The sequence below is a fragment of the Nyctereutes procyonoides genome, unplaced genomic scaffold, assembly GCF_905146905.1.
Source record: "Nyctereutes procyonoides isolate TBG_1078 unplaced genomic scaffold, NYPRO_anot_genome, whole genome shotgun sequence".
NCBI lineage: Eukaryota > Metazoa > Chordata > Mammalia > Carnivora > Canidae > Nyctereutes > Nyctereutes procyonoides.
In genome coordinates this window covers 77,620,489-77,639,066 of record NW_026575146.1, presented here as the reverse complement: position 1 = coordinate 77,639,066, position 18,578 = coordinate 77,620,489, and the positions used below count along the sequence as shown (strand labels likewise).

The 18,578-nt window shown below is 55.1% G+C and overlaps 1 protein-coding gene across 1 annotated transcript; it reads right to left on the bottom strand.

The window, feature by feature from the left end:
* Nucleotides 1-1,113: 1,113 nt before the first annotated feature.
* On the bottom strand, nucleotides 1,114-15,156 carry CADM4 (cell adhesion molecule 4). Its single transcript, XM_055310777.1, has 9 exons — nucleotides 15,052-15,156; nucleotides 5,731-5,877; nucleotides 5,257-5,409; nucleotides 4,862-4,996; nucleotides 4,019-4,183; nucleotides 3,800-3,890; nucleotides 3,270-3,442; nucleotides 2,096-2,224; nucleotides 1,114-1,543 (listed from the first exon to the last, which is right to left on the bottom strand). The coding sequence occupies exons 1-9, from the start codon at nucleotides 15,113-15,115 to the stop codon at nucleotides 1,434-1,436; spliced, it is 1,167 nt and encodes a 388-aa protein (XP_055166752.1). The 5' UTR covers nucleotides 15,116-15,156; the 3' UTR covers nucleotides 1,114-1,433.
* Nucleotides 15,157-18,578: the final 3,422 nt, after the last annotated feature.

The following is an 18,578-nucleotide window of genomic DNA, read 5'->3' as shown; positions in this document are numbered from 1 at the left end:
GGCACAAAGAGGTCAATATATGTTTTAGTCTAAAATTAGAAACACCCACCTAAAATTTAGTTGAATGAATGAGGAGCAGGAAATGCCAGGCTAAAGTGGTTTGACTTGACCTAGAGGTGATGGGGAGCTAGGGAAAGGTTTTGAGCAGAGCAGGGGCAGGTGTTATAAGGGTGCAATGTGAGTTAATTGCAAGATCCTTTGGAGATTGATGTCAGGGATAGGGGTAAACCAGGGGAAGGATTCGGGCCATTGGCTGGGGACGGGGTAGCTCAGTGGGTACTGAAGAGACAAGACTCAGTGACTTTTGGCACCTGAAGTGGCCAGGAAAAAAAAGCATATTTCTTAGAAGGGTGGAGGTGCCCTTGAAAAGGGAAGGGCCCTCTCCTGGCTTGTACCGTCCACAAGCAGCCATCTTACTCCTCTCCCTCCTCCCTCCTTTGGTTCAGTTCCCCTCCCAACATAGTGCAGCTCTGGGCAGAGGGACAGACACACAGCCACCCCAGACACTTGTTCTCTCCTCAGTTTAATGGTGGTTAGTGGGATTGCCAAACCCCCTCCCCGTTCCCCTCCCTGTACAAAATGTGTTTGTTTTGTTTTGTTTTGTTTTTTTACAAGAAAAAGGGGGCAAAAGCCAGGAAAGAGGGGAGGGGGGTGCAATCTGATATTTTCATACAGATTTTTAATTTTTTTTAATATATTATATATAAAAACCATAGAGACCAACGCACCCCCCCCAAACTCCTTTCCCTCTCCCTGGAGGGCCTGGAGGAGAGATGGGGAAGGCCCCCCAGGAGTGGGTGGACAAGGAGACAAATATGGATAGGACAGATATGGGGGGGAGAGGTGGAGGGATGGGGAGCCCAGGAACCTGGGGATTGAAGAGTTGGGGCTGTCTCCCTCACCACCCCCATCAAAGTTATGACACAAAGACACAGAATCCCTGTTTCCATGCCCTCCCCCCACCCTTACCCCCACCGTGCAAACATGGCTTTGCAAAGAGGTGCCCAGAGCTCTGTGGAACTCCTACAATGGCTGGCATGGGGTCTAGGACCCCCAAAGAAATCTGTGTTCCCCTTCCCTGCCCACCCCACCCTTCCCAGAATCTGACACCCTCCCCACAAGACCTGGTTCTGCAGCCTAGGGGCCCTGGCCTTCCCCCAGTTATCTTCCCCCAACCCAATCCCTACCGCCCTCCCTGGACTTGGGGGGTTTGGACCTTCGGCCCCTGCCCCCTGGGGGGCCCAGACCTCTGGGCCCTTGCTTCTGGCCCTTTCAGAGACCCGGGATCCGACACCCCCATCCCTGCCCAAATGTCTGAGGTGTTAGTGGTGGGGGGAGAAGCCCACCATCCCAGACTCTGGTAAATGTCTTTGCAGCTGGCAGTGGGGTAGACCCCAGCCCAGGACCAGGCCCAGGCCTGGGTGGAGGTGGGGTCAGATGAAGAATTCTTCTTTCCTCTTGTGTCCGTCGCTGCCATTAAGAAAGGCTTCTCTTGCTTCTCCCTGCTCATCCAGGCCACTGGCCTCGTGGGTCAGATAGGAGCCTGAGGGGTTACAGACCCCCAGGCAGAGGCAACATGTATGTAGATGCAGGAGTTGGACAGAGATATACGGGAAGAGGGAGACAGACAAGACATACCAGGGGAAGTAAGATGGAGAAACAGAACATGCAGGGAGAGGGAATCAAGGCCAGGGCAGAGCGAAACAGGGGCAGAGAAAGAGGTAAAAGCAGAATTAGGAAGACTCCACGAGTTCATTGAAAGACCACCCTTATCCGTTCTCTCAGTGGTGTCCCCTTGCTCTGCTCCCAACAAATCCAACAATTAGGAAGATAAATTGTTTTATTCAAACCTAGGGTGAATTAATTCACCTTCAACGATTCATCCCTTTTAGAGTCGCGGCCAAGGTCCGCCCGTTTGGAATCTTGGCCTCTGGTCCCCGCAGGTCTCGAATCCCGGATGTAAGTCTCCCTACCCCTAACCCCTAATCTCCTCCGCTGCACGCCTGCCCTATTTCCAACGCAGGCTCTGGGCCCCGCCCCCGTCCGAACCCCCAAACCACACCCCTCGCTGGATTCAGACCCCGCCCCCACTCACCCTTCTGCCGTACTGAGCACCAGACCATGCCCACCAGCACACATATGATCAGAAACACCAGTAGCGCCAGGATGCCGCCCACGATGGCGTAGGGCACCGACGTCTGAGCCTCTACCACCGCACCCGGGTCTGCAGAGGGACAGGGCGCAGGACCAGGTCATCAGAGGACGGTCCCAGCCCGGCCCCACCGCTGCTGATCTCATAAACCAATGCACACAACCAGCCTCGCCTGTCCGCGTCACGGCCCTCAAATCACTGCCACTTCTGGCCCCTTGTCCTGGCTCCAGACTTTCCTGATGCTCCACTCCCACGAAGAATGCGTGCATGTTGGTTGGTACGCTGCCCGACCCAGGCCCTGAGTCATTTCGCCAACACTATCCCGCTTCTGCCCATCCACCCACCCCCATCCCCAAAGGACAGATACAGCACATCCCTTTTCCCTCCACTCCTTTGACCCACAGAACCTCAGGTCCAAGTCCCTTCCCATCTTGTCTAAAACGCTCCGGGCATCTAAAATGCAGAGCTAGAGGCACGCCTGAGTGGCTCAGCGGTTGAGCGTCTTTTCCTTTGGCTCAGGTCGTGATCCGGAGGTCCTGATCTAGTCCCGCTTGGGGCTCCTCGCAGGGAGCCTGCCTCTCCCTCTGCCTATGTCTCTGCTTCTCTCTCTCTCTCTCTCTCTCTCTCTGTCTCTCATGAATAAATAAAATCTTAAAAATAAAATAAAATGCTGAGCGAGGGCCCAACAACTTCTAAAATTCCTGCCCTGCTGCCACAAAGGCTAAACACGTAACACTTATTTTGTGCTAGGGGCCATTCCCACCGCTCTGTATATTTAGCTCGAATGATCTTCACAATCCTATGAGGTAGGTGCTATTTATTTCCACTTAACCGGTGAGGAAACTAACATGCAAAGTTACCCATATGGGACGCTGCAGAGCCCAGTCTGAACCCAGATGGTCAATCTGGCCGCAGAACTCCAGGAATTCTGTTGGCTGTTGACCCCAAGGAATCACCCTTTGCCCAGGCCCCTCAAACACCCCCAGCGGGCCTGGAACCGTCCAATCCAGCTCGCCCACTCCCAAGGCCCCGCCCCGCCCAGGACTCCCGGAGACCTCGACGAGGCCCCGCCCCCACCTTGAGCCCCGCCCCCAGGCCTGCCGCGGCCCGCCCTCACCGTAGACCACGAGTACATAGAGCGCCCTCGCGTGGCCGTGCTTGTTCGACGCCTCGCAAGTGTAGGTGCCGTTATCTGCTGATACCAAGCCTGGCAGCGTAAGCGTCTCCCCGACCGCCTCGGCCCGCTCTGGCAAAGACTCGTTCCCGCGGTTCCAGCGGATCTGGTTTGGCCTGGGCGTGAGTAAAGTATAGTGAAAGTTGGGGACACGAGTGCCAACATCCAATTCTGACTTCCTCGGTAATCATCTTCATAAGTAGCATCTTACTGGCCCCATCCTTCCAATAAAACCTACAGTCCCGGACCCAGCCTCCACCCCACACCAGTCTCAAGAATCCTAGCCTCCCGCCCCAGCACGATCCGGGAGTCCAGACTCCTTCCTCTAGATCCACAAGTCCAAGCCCCCAGACTCCTCCTCCCTCGGGACGCACAAGTCAGGGGCCCAGGCGCCTCTGTTCACAGTGTCCCTCTTTCCCGAGACACAGGTGTCCGAGTCCCCAGTCGTCGTCTTGTCGGGACCAAGAGCTCACCTGGGGTTCCCCGTTACAGCACACGTTAGCACCAGCGTGTCTCCCTCCCTCACCACAGCTTGGGAGGCATGGATCCGGGCCGTGGGAGAGTCTGTGGGCGGCAGTGAGATGGGAGAGTGGTGGTCCGGCTCACACGCGGGGCTGGCCACCCTCCCGGGGGGCAAGCAGCTGGCCTTGGGACCCTCGGGCCCCCGGGGTCCCGGCCCGCCGGGCACTTACACTGCACGTCCAGCACGTACTGCGTCTGCTTGCTGTGTCCGGAGGGCAGCGCCTGGTTCTGCGCCTCGCAGATGACGATACCGCCGTCGTCCTTGCGGTCCACGCGGAACCGCACGGTGCTCGCCACGCTCCACACCTTACCATTCTCCTGGCCGCTGCTCACCCCTGCCAGGCCCGGCGGGGACGCCGTCAGGCCAGGGTTCCAGCGGCCCCGCGCACCGAGGGGAGCGAGCGCACCCACCCCGCTCCCCGGGCCCAAACCAGCGCAGGCCCCTTCCCCAGCTGCGCGCCTGGTCCGCCGGCCTCGCCCCGGGGCCTCCGAGCCACGCCCCTCCCTGAGCCTCGCTGCCGGCCGCAGGTGCCTCCTCCCAAAGCGCCTCCCTCCCTTCCTTTCTTTTTTCTTTTCTTTTCTTTTCTTTTCTTTTCTTTTCTTTTCTTTTCTTTTCTTTCTTTCTTTTCTTTTCTTTCTTTCTTTCTTTCTTTCTTTCTTTCTTTCTTTCTTTCTTTCTTTCTTTCTTTCTTTCTTTCTTTCTTTTTTAAGATTTTATTTACTTATTCATGAGAGACACAGAGAAAGAGGCAGAGAGAGACACAGGCAGAGGGAGAAGCAGGCTCCCTGCCCGGCTCCATCCCAGGACCCCGGGACCACGACCTGAGCCAAAGGCAGACGCTCAACCACTGAGCCACCCGGCGCCCCAGCTCCTCCCTTTTCCACTCCCACGCCCTCTCCTCTAGCAATTCATTCCAAATTGAGGGGCCAGTGTCCGCCTGCGCCCTCTTCCCCAGGCCGCGCCTCCTCTCATCCCACCCCTCCCTCCGCCCCCTCCTCCCCCCAGGTAGTACCTTTGAGCTCCTTGCGGTCGCGGTACCAGCGCAGGACCGCGGCAGGGCGGGACCGCGGAACTAGGCAGCTGAGCTCCACCTCGCCTCCCTCCACCGCCTGCTCCCGGACCTCCACCACGGGGTTCTCTGGGGCCACTGCGTAGGGGGAGAGAGGTAAGGGGGGCGCTCAGCGGAGACACCGAGGTGGACTCAACGTAACTGGGAGAACGAGGGTCCGGGGCTGGGGGCAGAGATCAAACACGGGCTGGGCGGTCTGTAAGGCCGGGCGTGTCTACTGGGGCCGGTGTCCAGGGGGATAAAAACAACCAGGCTAAAACCAAACCTCAGGTCTCAGGAGAAGGGCTAGGCAGAGCAGAAAGGAGGAGGGGATGAGTGTGAGGAGAGGGAGGCGTTACCCAATACAGTGAGCGTGGCAATCTGGTGGTGGGTATCCTCCGTGTAGAGCTGGCAAAAGTAGCCTCCCTCGTCCTCCAGGCGGGCATCTGAGAGCCGGATCCGCACGCGGCGGGGGGAGAACTCCTCAAGCTGGAAACGCTCGTCCTTCAGGGCTAGACAGGACGTGCAGGAAGGGATGAAGCTGGGGAAATCCTGGCCCCAGGGGTCCGGGCCTTCCGCCTGGAGCTTAGAGACCTGCGCTCTGCATCTGTTCTCCAGCCAGCGGTACCTGTGCATCCAAGGGGCCCACCTAGGAACTCCCTTGGGGACCCAGAATGATTCAGGCCCTCCTGCCCACACACAGGGCCAGGGGTCCGGACCCCTAGCTCCCATGCTCGGTCAGGACGGGAGAGTCCACACTCTCCATCCGTCTTCCTTCAGGACCCACCCCTCCTCCTCCCCCAAGAGGTGGGATTCCCTACCCCAGCACTCACCGCGGGTCCCGTTGAAGAAGAGGGTCTGCCGGGCGGGGTTCTGAATGACAACTATGGAACCATCATACTGGTGCAGACGGCAGGTTATCTCGGCCACCCCTCCCTCGGCCACGGTCACGTTCTCTGTCTGTACTTCCTGTCCAGCCCCTGGACCAGTAGACAGAAAGACTCGTTCGGGGCTGCAATTCAGTCTTTTCTCTCTCCATTCCTCTCCCATCCAAATTTCCAATCTCTCTTTCCCCTCTCATTCATTTCGTTGCATCCAACATTTCCTGAGGGCTGGACTCTGGGAGATGGAGAAAACCTGCTCCAGAGGAGCTGCAGTCAGGACCTAGTGGTATGTGCTCTAGTAGGGGCAGCACAGGGCACGCTGGGAGCCCAGAGGAAGGGAGAGACTAAGGCCGCCTAGGGAGATGGGTGATCAGAGAAGGTTATGGAAGAAAGCTCTCTTGGATCCAGATCTTGAGTGAGCAGTTCACCAGGTGTGGGAAACTGCTATGTGTTCACCAAATCCCATCGTTCACACCTGGGCACACCTTGTTTATCTGCAAAGACGGCCACAATATTCTTCCCATCCTTGTACATTCCCTTTGTAAGTTGACTCTGGTCCTCCTCTCATTAAGGAGGCACTCCGACCCTGTGAATCTGGGCAGACCCTGTGACATGCTTTGGACAACAGAATTTCCTAAAAGTGATATTGTATGAGTTCTGGAGCCCAGCCCTTGAGTTTCCATTCACACCCTCTTGCTGCCCTGAGACTATCAGGTGAAGATACCCAGACTAGCTTCCTTGAAGGTAAGGGACCACATGGAGAGAGAAGCCCAGCCAGTAGCCAGCACCAACTGCCAGTCACGTGAGTGAGGCCATCCTGGCCCATCTAGCCCCAGGCGACTGCAGCCACATGAGTGACTCCAGCTGAGACCAAGAGAAGACCTGCCCAACCAATCCAGTCCAAATCTCTGACTTCCAGAGTCATAGCAGATAATGCAACTGTCGTTTAAAGCTAACACATTTTGGGGACGCCTGGGTGGCTCAGCGGTTGAGCATCTGCCTTCGGCTCAGGTCGTGATCTTGGGGTCCTGGGATAGAGTCCTGCATTGAGCTCTCCGCAGGGAGCCTGCTTCTCCCTCTGCCTGTGTCTCTGCTTCTCTGTGTGTCTCTCATGAATAAAAAATTAAAATCTTGAAAAAAAACCTACCACATTTTGGAAGGTCTGTCACACCACTAAAGTTAACTGGTACAACACAGGACTGGGCTACATTTCCTAGGATCCCTCGTACTTTAGTTGGGGCCATGTGACTAATCTCTGCCCGATGGGATGTAGGTGGAACAGAGACCCACCCCTTTCAGCCTGGCTCACATCACTCACAATCCTTCTTGCTGGACGAATGGAGAGGACCCCCGAGGAGTCTAAAGGACAGGATCACAAGCTAGAAGGAGCCCGGGGCCCTGACTGACTGCCCCCTGCCGCCTGTGACCTACCTGCCCAGGACTGTAACATGAATGAGAAATTCACTTTTTTGTTAAGCCGTTGCAATTTTCAGGGCTCATGTTATTGCAGTTAACCTACCCTGATTAATCCATCAGAGGAGCAAGGTAGGGGATTAGTAAGGGTGTACTTTTAGCAGAGGCAGTAGCCTAGAGTAAAGCTCAAAGCTGGGGTTAATCAGCATCAGGATCACCAGCATCATTTATCACGGTCATCTTCAACATAAAATAACCACATAGTGGTAGCTCTAGCTAGTGTTTGTTAGGCACTCGCTGTGCCAAGCTCTGTGCTGAGGGTATCAGCCATACAATTCCCACTTCATCACTGCAATACCTGAATTAAGTTAGGCACTGTTATCAATCCCTGGGTTTTTTTTTTTTTAATTCCCATTTTAGAGATAAGAACATTGGTCCAGAGAGAGAAAATGACTCGCTCAAGGCAGTCGTCAGAGAGGCAGTGGTAGGGCCAGGATCTGCATCCAGAGCTCCCTAGTTCCGCATTTTGCACCCATATTTTCCACCCTGGCTGTCTGGGTGGGGTTGTGGGATGGGCTTGGGATTTGTGACAGGCCACAAATGCCAAGCTAGGAGATGAGCTTTTATCCTGAAGGCTGGTGGAGGGAGGTTATAAAGCAGGAAAAGTGCCATGATCAGATCTGGTTATTTACCTTTCAATGTGAGATAACTATAGCTTCGTGTCTCTCACATTCTGTCCCATTGATTCGAGTGTTTCCTGAGCAGTAGGTAGGTGTTTAGGGGCTGGGTGCCCAGAGATGAGTCAGATGAGGTCCCTGCCCTGGAAGGCCTTCCAGATTTATGGGGAGGTACACACAAATCACTGTAATAGCCCATCAGAAGCGTTATGTTCCCTGTAAGAGGACTAGGTAACCTGATTTGGATGCTGAGGGGTAGAAAAGATTAATTCTGGAGGACGGAGGCAGAGACAGCTAGCTTTCTACCCAGCATTCATAATTCCCTTTTTCCCCTTCCATAAAAGAACCTTGATTGTATTCATGGCTGCCCTATGTCCAGCAGAAAAAGATATTTCCCAGACTCCCTTGCAGCTAAGGGAGGCCACATGACAAAGTTTTGTCCAGTTTGATATAAGGATAAGTACTTTCTCTGGTAATTCATGTGGTAATTTTGGGAGGACTTCCCGAAGAAAGTGGACAAATCCTTTTTCTTCCAGGTCACCTTTATGCTGCCTGGAACTAAGATGTGATGCCTGGAGTCCTGGCAACCACTTTGGAAAGAGAACAAAGGCAGTAGGGATGGTAGAACTAAGAGCTGGAAGATGCCTGAGTCTTTTCAGGTGATGATGTGAAACTGCCTCAAAACCCCTGGATGCCTACTTCTGGACTTCTCTTAGGTTTCAATATAATGCTTTGTAGGGGGGTTATATTTAATATTTAAGCCACTATTAGGGGTTAATTTAGCACCTCCTGAAATATGAAGCTTAGCATGTCTAGTCCTGGCACCAAAGATTTTCCTTCCTGTGTTTTTTTCAATCTCAGTAAATATCACAACCATCCACCCAGTTGCTCAGGCCAAAAACCTTTCCCTCACTCTGACACCCATCCCATCAGCAAGGTCTACCCATCCACCTCTAAAGCAAATCCCAGATCACTTCATTTTTGTTTACCTCCTCTGCCACCACCCCAGTCCGATGACACCGTCTCTTACCTTAACCTTCTGGAGCTACTCATGGGGGCTCCCTGCTTCCATGCCTGCCTCCCCTCAGGCCATTCTGCACACAGCAGCCAGATGGGTTTTTCAAGAAGGTGAATCAGATCAAGTTGCTAAAAATGCTCTGAAGGCTGCCCGTGATGCTTCAAATAAAATCTCAACTCCTTCCCTGGGTACTATGTGGCCTGGCCCTGCCCTGACCGCAGTTCCAGCCACCACCACCCACCTTCCCACCCTACCCCCCTACTCTCTGCGCTCTAGGCTCACTGGCCTTGACATTCCTCAGACTCCCTGAGCCTGATCCCACCTCACGGCCCTTGCACTACCCTCTGCCTGGCATGTTCTTCGCCCTTGATCTTCCCACAACTGCCTCCTGCTCTCTCCTTCCGGTCTCTGCTGACATCCACACCTCCTCGATGAGACCTCTGCTCACATCCCATCCCTCCTCCTCCAGAATACCTTCTGTGTCATCACCATGGGTTTTATTTTCTTCTACAGGAATGTCACTGAAGTTATTTTGTTAATTTGCTTATTTATTGTGCTTTCCCCCCCCATCAGTAAAATCTACACCCCACGAAGGCAGGGATGGCGCCCCTTGATTTGACCACAGTCGCCTTGGTGCCTAGAGGTGGTCTGAGACTTGGTCAGTGTCTGGGAGATGGACGAATGAAGGGTGTGTGTCAGGCAGCATTTCATTTCTGCCTCACAACAACTTTACAACATCGTTATTCTCCCTGTGAATATCTGGGTTGATCTCAGCTGGCCCACAGGCCATCTCTGTGACCTTGGGCAAGTGGCAAGACTTTTCTGAGCCTCAGATGCTCTGGTGTAAAATGGGGATGATGCCAGTGCCTATCTTATAGGGATTAGACCAGTGCCTGGAGCTCAGGGAGCCTTTCCTGCAAAGCTGCTGTTATTATAACTCCAGAAACATGCCCATACACATGAAAACTGGCCTGCCTGCACACTCTGGTGCTTAAAAAAAAAATCCATGGATCTTGGACCTTAGGGCTAACCCACTGCAAGCCCCCCATTTTACAGATGTGGAGAATGAGGCTCAGGGGTCCCAGGCAGGCCAGTGGTAGAAACTCAACACCTCCCGGGAGCCATCAGGACCTCAGCATCTGCCCCCCCACCCCCCGCAATTATTCCTCTGCTCTCTGCTTGAGGGTGCACATGGGGTGAGGGTGGGGGGCTTTTGTCTTGTTCCCTCCCCCTCTCGAGGAGTCAGTAACCAACAGTGTCTGTGCCTAGAATATTAATGTTCCAGGAGCTTTTGTTTCGGGGTTGGGGGGTTGGGGGGTGGTGAAGGCGGGACTTTCTGGTCTAGAGAGGGCTAAGCTTTGGGGACTGGGGCACTGGCCCTTTAAACTGTGTTGACAGCCTAGAGTCGTCATGGGAATGGTGCCTGGAAAAACGGACTGGGGAGAGCTTGGGAAAAAGTGGCTGAGCAGGTGATGTGTAGAGACCCAGAATCCAGCCCTCTCCTCCCTTAGACCCAGGAATCCAGCTCCCAACTGCCTCTTCTCCCCCGGATCCAGGAGCCCAGGCTCCCAGCCCCCTCCTCCAATCAGGATCCAGAAGTCTGGGTTCTTAGCCTCCTCCTCCTTCAACCCCAGAAGTCCTGAGCCCCAGCCTTCTCCCCCTTCAAACCCAGGAGTCTGGGCTTCCAGCCCCCTCCTCCGTCAGGACCCAGGAGCCAGGGGTCCAGAGTATACAGCTGGTGGATGTTTCCACGGAGACTAAAGGGGGTGGGGGGAGCACTTCCTGGGTCCTGAGTCAGCGAATACCCAAGGGAGTCTCAAGGTCATGGTTCCGGGAAGGTCACAGCCACCCCCTCTGTATCCGCTCCCCAGGGGGCTCATGGTTTCATGCCTCCTTCCCCCACTTCCTCCCCTAGGGAGGTGGTACATCCCTGCGTCCTGAATGAACCCCCCCTCAGCCCCCCATCAATGGCGGAGTCCGAACATCCTAGCACAAAGCATCAATTCTTCCCCAGCTCAGCCTTGTGAAGGCGCCTGTATTCGCAGGACCTAGGCATCAGGGTCCCAGCCCCTCCTCCATCGGAAACCTGAAGTGGGAACCCCAGCCCCTTCCTTTCTCAGGACTCAGTAGTCTGTACCTCCATTCCTAGGAGTACAGGCCCTCAGCCCTCTTCTCCCCTCAGACCCAGGAGTCCAAGCCCCCAGCCCCCTCCTCCCCCGACACATGTGTCTGCCTGGGACCCTTGGCCGTCTCCCTCAGACCCAGGAGTCTAAAACCCCAGCCCCTCCTCCCTCAGACCCAGGGGTCCAGGCCCCCAGCTCCTCTTCCCTCAGACCCAGGGGTCCAGTCCCCAGCTCCCTCCTCCCTCAGGCCCAGGAATCCAGGCCCCCAGCCCCTTCCTCCCTCAGACCCAGGAGTCCTGGCCCCCAGCTCCCTTCTCCCTCAGGCCCAGGAATCCAGGCCCCCAGCCCCTTCCTCCCTCAGACCCAGGAGTCCTGGCCCCCAGCCCCTCCCCTCCTGGAAACTTGACTCTGGTCCACAGACTCAACCCTCAGAACCACAGTCCCGTCTTTCCGCAGCCCCTGAACCCCCTCCTATCTAGGGACCAAGCATCAGGTGGGGGCGTAGGGGTGAGTCAGCAACCTCACGCACAAAGTACCCCCTGTGGCCCCCACGTTCCTGGGATGTTCGGAACTCCCTAGATTCCAGGCCTCAGGCCCAGCCGGGGGTGGGAGGTTCCCCCTGGGTGTGGGGTCACAGGGGAATTCCTGCTCCCGGAAGGGTGCGAGCCTGCACTGAGCCCTCACTGTCCTATCCTCCACCCCCAGTGCCCTCTATTCACCCCCTCCCAGGAGCACCCAGGCTCTGTCACTGCCCTCTTGCCTCACTGAGTGCCTGCAGAGGAGCCTTGGTGCCTGGTTCCCAGAGGACCTATGGGCCTGGTATGGGCCTGGGGTCTGCACTGGCAGAAACCAGTGGGTGCTTGGGTCTTGATGCCATAGGCCATTGGGTGCTGGCAAGTCCTCAACTCCCCCACCCAGAGAGAGAAAGCTGCCTTTGTGTTCCCCAAGTCGGGGACAGGCCAGGCTCGCACGACATTAACCCACCCCAGGCCCAAGCCTTGCTGTGTCTAAGGTCTTGGAATCCATTGCAGAACCTGACCTCTGAACGAGTCCTCTGGGGACTGGATGGGTGGGTGGGGATCAGTGACAGAAACCTCCCAAGACCTGTACCCCGGGATGACTCATATTGGGGGAAGGTTCCCCTACCCTCAGAGTGGCCTATTGGAACTTTAGCAGAGAAAAGTGAATCACTTGGGAGGAAAACATTTGGCACTAACAAGCCCCCTCCTTCTACAAAGCCCCCTAACTCTTCACAGTCTCTCTGTTTTGTCTTTGTATCTGGATATCTGTTTCCTCAGCCCCTTTCTGCTCGATCCAATCCCTGGTCTGTGGATCTCTGGTTCTGCCTGCATGCATCTGGGCAGGCAGGGTGTATTTCCCTCTTTCCCACTTCCTCTCGCCTGCCTACCCTGGGCCCTTCTTTCCTTTGGCATAAATCTCATCATCCTTCTCCAGTATTCTTGGCAGATGTGTAAGCCAGGAAAGAGAGAATTCGTTTTTGAAAGGGCACAAATGGACCCCATCTTCCATCTCCATTCCTGCTGGCTGGCCAAGGAGAGAGAGAGGAAGAGGGTGGACTTAAGAGGAAGATGATGTGGGGACCACAGGCAACCCCTAAAAGCTGGTGGCCAAGGTCATTCAGATATATCCAGTGGGAAGGAAAGCAGACAGGGCCCTCTAACACCATGTACTCCAGCTCCCTAGCCCATGCTGTACAGAAGGGGAAAATGAAGATCAGGGAGTGACAAAAGCTGACACAAAATTACCCCAGAGTAGCCGGTGCCTCAGTTCCCAGTCCAGAGTGCTCCCCATGACACCCAGCTCTCTCCCAACTTATAAAGCTCTACACTGTTTAATTTAGAGAAAGTTTACAAAAGAGATTAGGGTGCTAGGAAGCAGTGACTTTACAACGAAAGGAGAAACCAGCCTATCAAGCCACCTCCCAGGAATGCTGGAGAAAAGAGTCTCCAGTCATCTCAGGCCACCTTTTCTGATTCTGAGAATCCATCCAATGATTCTAAGCTGTCAAGATTCTGGATGTCAGAGGTGTCAGGACTCAGGATCTCCCGGAGGTCAAGGTCTCAGAATTTTAAAGATGTCAAGAGGTTAGAATCCTAACGCTATCAAGGTTCTATAATTTTAAAGGTGTCAAGATTCTAAAGACTTTGGGATTCTAGAATCCTGAAGATGTCAGTGTTTAAAGATACCCTCAGGTTCTTTATTTACTGGACTCACAGGTTCTAGGATTCTATGAACCTGGTTTGGGGGCCTACAAAAGAAAGAAAAATAAAATTGGATGGCAATGTAGCTAAGGTACCAAAGCACTCATCTGGGAAATTGTGGCATATCTGCTGCAAAGAATGGAAGAAATGATGAAAGTTCTGAGCAATGTCAGAAGACTGTAGGAAAAAGCAAGGTGCAGCGTGAGAGGTCAGCTTTGCCCCTAGCCTTGTCCTGATGAGAGGGAGACTCTGCCTCAAACCCTGCAGGGATGGGGGGGAGGGGGTGAATTGTAACCTCACCCAACTTGCCAGAAACACCTTGGGATATCTGAGCTAGAGTTCCCTTTCAGGTCACTGAGTTCAACATCCTCACTTTACAGAAAGGGGAACTGAGGCCCAGAGAGAGGAGGGTGCTGGACATTCGCTGCTGGGGCAAATGGCAGGAGGTGGGATTTAAACCCAGGCTCCCAGCCCTGGGCCATCTGGCTACACGCCTCTCCCAAATCGTTCCATGGCTTCCTGCCCTTCCACTGCTGCCCTGCCACTTCCCAGTCATCCGCTCCTCCTAACGCTCCTCCTAAGAGTGGCCTTCCCCACTGGGGAGGGGGTGACCGCTGGTAGGTTCCAGGCACGTGCAGTGTGAGAGTGTGAGTGTGTGGGTGACGTTTCCTGACCTTGTCCCCAGCCTCAGGGTCACCCTATCTTGGAGGTCTCCGGCTTTTCATAGTGTGGGATGAGAACATGTGGTTGGCTCCTTGGATGTCCTGGATGGGGGGCTTCTCTGTAAGTTACGGCCTGGCTGTGTGAATGGGTGGGGAGGGGCAGCATTTGCGAGGCATTTGCTGAATCCACGTGTGTGCCCACATGCCAAGGTTCCTCACACACTTCCCCGCACACATACACACACACACACACACACACATACACACACACACATTTCCCTCCAAGGCCCTTCAGGGTGCCCTGTCTGACTCAATTCCTCTCCAGGGGCACAGAGGGATAAAGGGATGGAGGAATGAAGGATGGAGATGGAAGAGGTTGTAAGAGTAGAGAGGGGAGGCAGGGAGGCCGTGGACAGGGACACCCTGGGACAGAGAGAGGGGGGATGGAGTGGGGGGGCATGAGGGAGAGAGGTGACAGAGGGGGCTAGAGAAATAGGCAAGAAAAACAGGGGATAGAGACGAGGGGATGGGACAGATGGGGGACAGAGAAACAAGGGTGACAGTGAGACAGGGACAGAGAGGGAGGGCAGAAATATAGAGGGACAGAGAAGGGGGAATAGAGAGGATGATGGGGGGACAGAGTGACCCAGTAAAAAGGGACCGAGACCAAGGGACCGAGGTGGGGGACAAAGGAAGGATCGAGAGGTGGGGGACAGGGAGGAAAGGGGAAAGGGGGATAGACAGGGGGACAGGACTTCCAGACTGAGGGACAGAGGACAAGGGTAGGGAGACAAGGAGAGAGACTGAGAGACCCGGAGACAGGCGGACAGAGGGACCTAGGGACCTGACAGAAGGACAGCGGGACCGGCCCGGAGCAGGCGGGCTTGTGTGTGGGGGGGTGGTCTCGGTCCCTTTGTCCCCGCCAGGATCCGGGCCTGCGGGGTGGGGGGGCTGCGGCACAGCGGCCGGGGCCCGCGCCCCCTCCCCCGCTCGCGGCTCCCGGCTCCCGGCCCGCGCTGCGCTTTGTCCCGGGGAGGGGGCCCGGCCCGGCCCCGCGCGCATTGTTCGGCCTCTGCGGCCCCGCGGCAGCCGGGCTGTCACCGCAGCGCGCCCCCCGCCCCGGCCCGGCCGGCCGACCCCGGCCCCCGACCCTACCTGGCCCCGCCGCGGCCGCCCACAGCAGCAGCAGCGGCCACTGGAAGCGCCGGGCCCGGCCCATGGTGCCGCCGCCGCCACCGCCGCCGCCGCCGCCGCCGCCGCTCGCTCCCGGCCCGGCACCTGCACCGCCCGCGCCGCCCGCCCCGCCCCCGAGCCCCGCCCCCTGCCCGCCCGGGGGCGGGGCGCCGGGGCCGGGGCGGGGCCGGGGCGGGGCCCGGGCCGGGACAGCAGAGGCGCGAGACCCGGGGGCCAAGAGACCGGGGGCGGGGGTGGGGGCGTCCTGGTGGAGGGGCGACCCCCAAGAGCTGGGGGGATGCGGGCGGGGGGCGCGTGCAGGGGGCGCGGGAGAGCGGGAGGGTGCTGGGTGAGGGCAGAGGTTGCGGTGTTGGGTGAAGAGGTGAGTGTGAGGGTGTTGGTGGAAGGGTGTGCGAAGGTGCAGGTGTCGTGGGGGGGTAGGAGTGAGCGGAAGGTAACTGAGGGTGTGTGTGTGCGCAGGGTAGTGTTGTGTGAGGGTGTGAGCATTGAGGGAGGAGGAGTGTTTTGTGGGCAAGGTGAGTGTGAGAGATGTTCCGTGGACAGGTGAGTGGAGGTGCAGGTGTCACATGACAGGCTGTGAACTGAGCCCTCTCGAGCTCCGGGAAGGCTGCAGCGGAGGGGTGTCTGGGCAGGTCCAGGATCTCCCAGGGAGGGGCGGGGCTGGGCGGGGCTGGGGTCCCACCCTTCCACACCCGGGAACCAGTGTTTCCACATTATGCATCAGTCTCCCGAAAGGGGCCCCTGCAAGTGAACCAACTGGAAGGAAGCCTGAGTCCGGAGACCTAGAGAGGGAGAGGCTCCTGCGGACGCCTCCCAGGCCCGAGCGACCAGCTTCCCCGCTCAGCTTCCCTGCTCTTCCAGCCCCAATCTCTTGGTGTCCGCCACTCTCGGTGTGCCCTTCCCACTTCTCTCCCATCATTGTTGCTGACTCACCCCTCCAGACGTGGTTCCTTCTCCCTCCTGGGGAGTGGGTCTCCCTGAGCCCACTTCCGTGGGACCTTGTAGACCTGGTCCAAGTTTATCACTCTTAGGACCCAGGAAGAGTGAGAAACCACGGAAAGAAGAAAATCTCAACCTCTCCCATGCCCTTTTGACAATCAGGTAAACTGAGATATGCCAACTATGAAAATTCTTGCTCTTTATCTCTGTCACTACCAAAATATTTGACACCCAGGCCCACCAGGGGACTTCAGCTCCAGATACCCTTTCTGTCCTCAGTGTCCAGCTCCTAGTGTCCTATCTGTCTTTGAGACCCAAACTCCTAACAACCCCAAGTCCTCAGGACCTCTAGGATCCTCACCGTCCTGGGGACCAAATCTCCCATCAACCTCTGTGTCCTCAGGACCACAGCTCCAAGCAACTGCTTTCCTTTTCCATTCTCAGTTTACTTTTCTGTAAACTAGGGAAAGAGGCCTCACATTCTCTGTCTTAGGATAGGTGGAAGAGAGGGATCTGGGTTAGGGGGTAGGTAGCTAATAGTTTTCTTTTCCCCAAGAACCTGTAGGTCCCCTTGCCCATAGCTTTAACCAATGTCTCCTACTCCAGCTGAAGAGCACCCCAGGAGATACTGGTTGGACTCTCATCTGTATTCTTTGGGACCCACCATTTCTCCTTTCTGCGGACACCAGGAGAGTGGTAGTCCTGTCCCCATCCTATGCCAGGGTACTTTATCCACTAGAGTTTTCATGCAAGTGATAGCAAATCTAAGCGACATGGCTTAAGAGAAAGGGAATTTGGTCACATATTTAAAAAGTGTCAGCATGGGCTGTCTCTCTGTCCTAAGGGTAAATGGCTGCCCTCCAAAATGGCTGGCGAGTATGCCTATGGCCACACCTTTTCCTTCTCATCTGGAGAGGGGTAGAGAGAGAAAAAGGCAAGACACGTGGCTAGAGCCAGAATGAAAGAGACAGAGGGCAGAAGAGAAAAAGGGGAGGAGAAGATTTAAGAAACTCCTTCAGCAGGATGGGGAAATATCTTCCCCCAGAAGCTCCTAGAAAATCTTTCATTGGATTTCACTGGCCCAGATGATGCCACCTACCATCACTGAACCAATATCAATGGCCAGGTGATGAGACTATGCTAATGAAATTAGACATGAACTACAGTCTCCCCCCACCCTCAGTTCAGAGGTGAAATCAGCTTTTTTAAACAGAAATTACATTGGGGAACCCACTGCTATGCTTGCTGGGGCGGGGTGTTGGGATGGGCACACCATGAGTCGACCTTTCTTGAATTTTTGAAGTATTGTGATAGTGCAGACATTGTTAGTTGTTCACTCAATGTCATCCTGTGAAATAATAGAAATATATATTTGGTCTATGCCCCTGGTTCCTGACACGGAGCTCCTGAAATCCTTATAATTTCTTGGGTAATCAGAATGTCTTGTTTTAATTTAATGACTCTGGGTGGGCCTCCGGATGGCTCCTGGATGAGAGCTGGTCACTGGAAAGAACAAGCCAAGAGTAGAAGCTTGGAATTTTCAGCCCTGCCCCCCATTCTCTTGAATGAAGGGAGAAGGATGGAAATGGAGTTAGAGAATGATCATGCCTATGGGATGAAGCCTCCGTAAAGTGGCAAATGAAGAGCTTTGGGGGGCTTCTAGGTGGGTGAGCACATGAAGGTGCTGAGGAAGTGGTGCACCTGGGGAAGCTCTGCACCCCTTCCTGTACACCCTGCCTTCTGCCTCACTTCCGTCTGGATGTTCACCTGTGTCCTTTGACATTTCTTTTATAATGAACTGGTAACTAAGTAAACTACTTCCCTCAGTTCTGTGAGCCACTCTGGCAACTTAATCCAATCCAAAGAGGGGGTCCTGGGAACCTCTAATTTTTTAACTGGTAGATCAGAAGCACAGGTGAAAATCTGTGCTTGTGGGGCTGAGCCCTTAACATATGGGATCTGACACCATCTCCAGGTAGATCGTGTCAGAGTTGAGTTAAATTGTAGGGCACCCAGCCCATGTCACAGAAAATTGCTTGGTGGCCAGAACTGTTGGGAGTGTGGCATGAGGGTAAAGGAGATGCCTAAGAGACAGACACAGTAGGAAGGACTGGGTTTTTCCATCTATGGAAGGATGACTGGGTGGATTTTTTTCCCCTGATACACATTCCCTCTCACATTTTTTTTTTTTAGATTTGTTTATTTTAGAGAGAGAGAGAGCAACCAGGAGGGGCAGAGGGACAGGGAGAGAATCTGAAGCAGACTCCATGCTGAGTGCTAGCCCAATGCAGGGCTCCATCTCACAACCCTGAGCCAAAACGAAGTCAGACGTTAGGACGCCTGGGTGGCTCAGTGGTTGAACATCTGCCTTCGACTCACGACACAATCTGGAGTTTCGGGATCGAGTTCACATCGGACTCCTGCATGGAGCCTGCTTCTCCTCCCTCTGCCTGTGTCTCTGCCTCTCTCTGTGTCTCTCATGAATAAATAAATAAATTTTTTTTAAAATTTTTTTTTATTTTTTAATTTTTATTTACTTAGGATAGTCA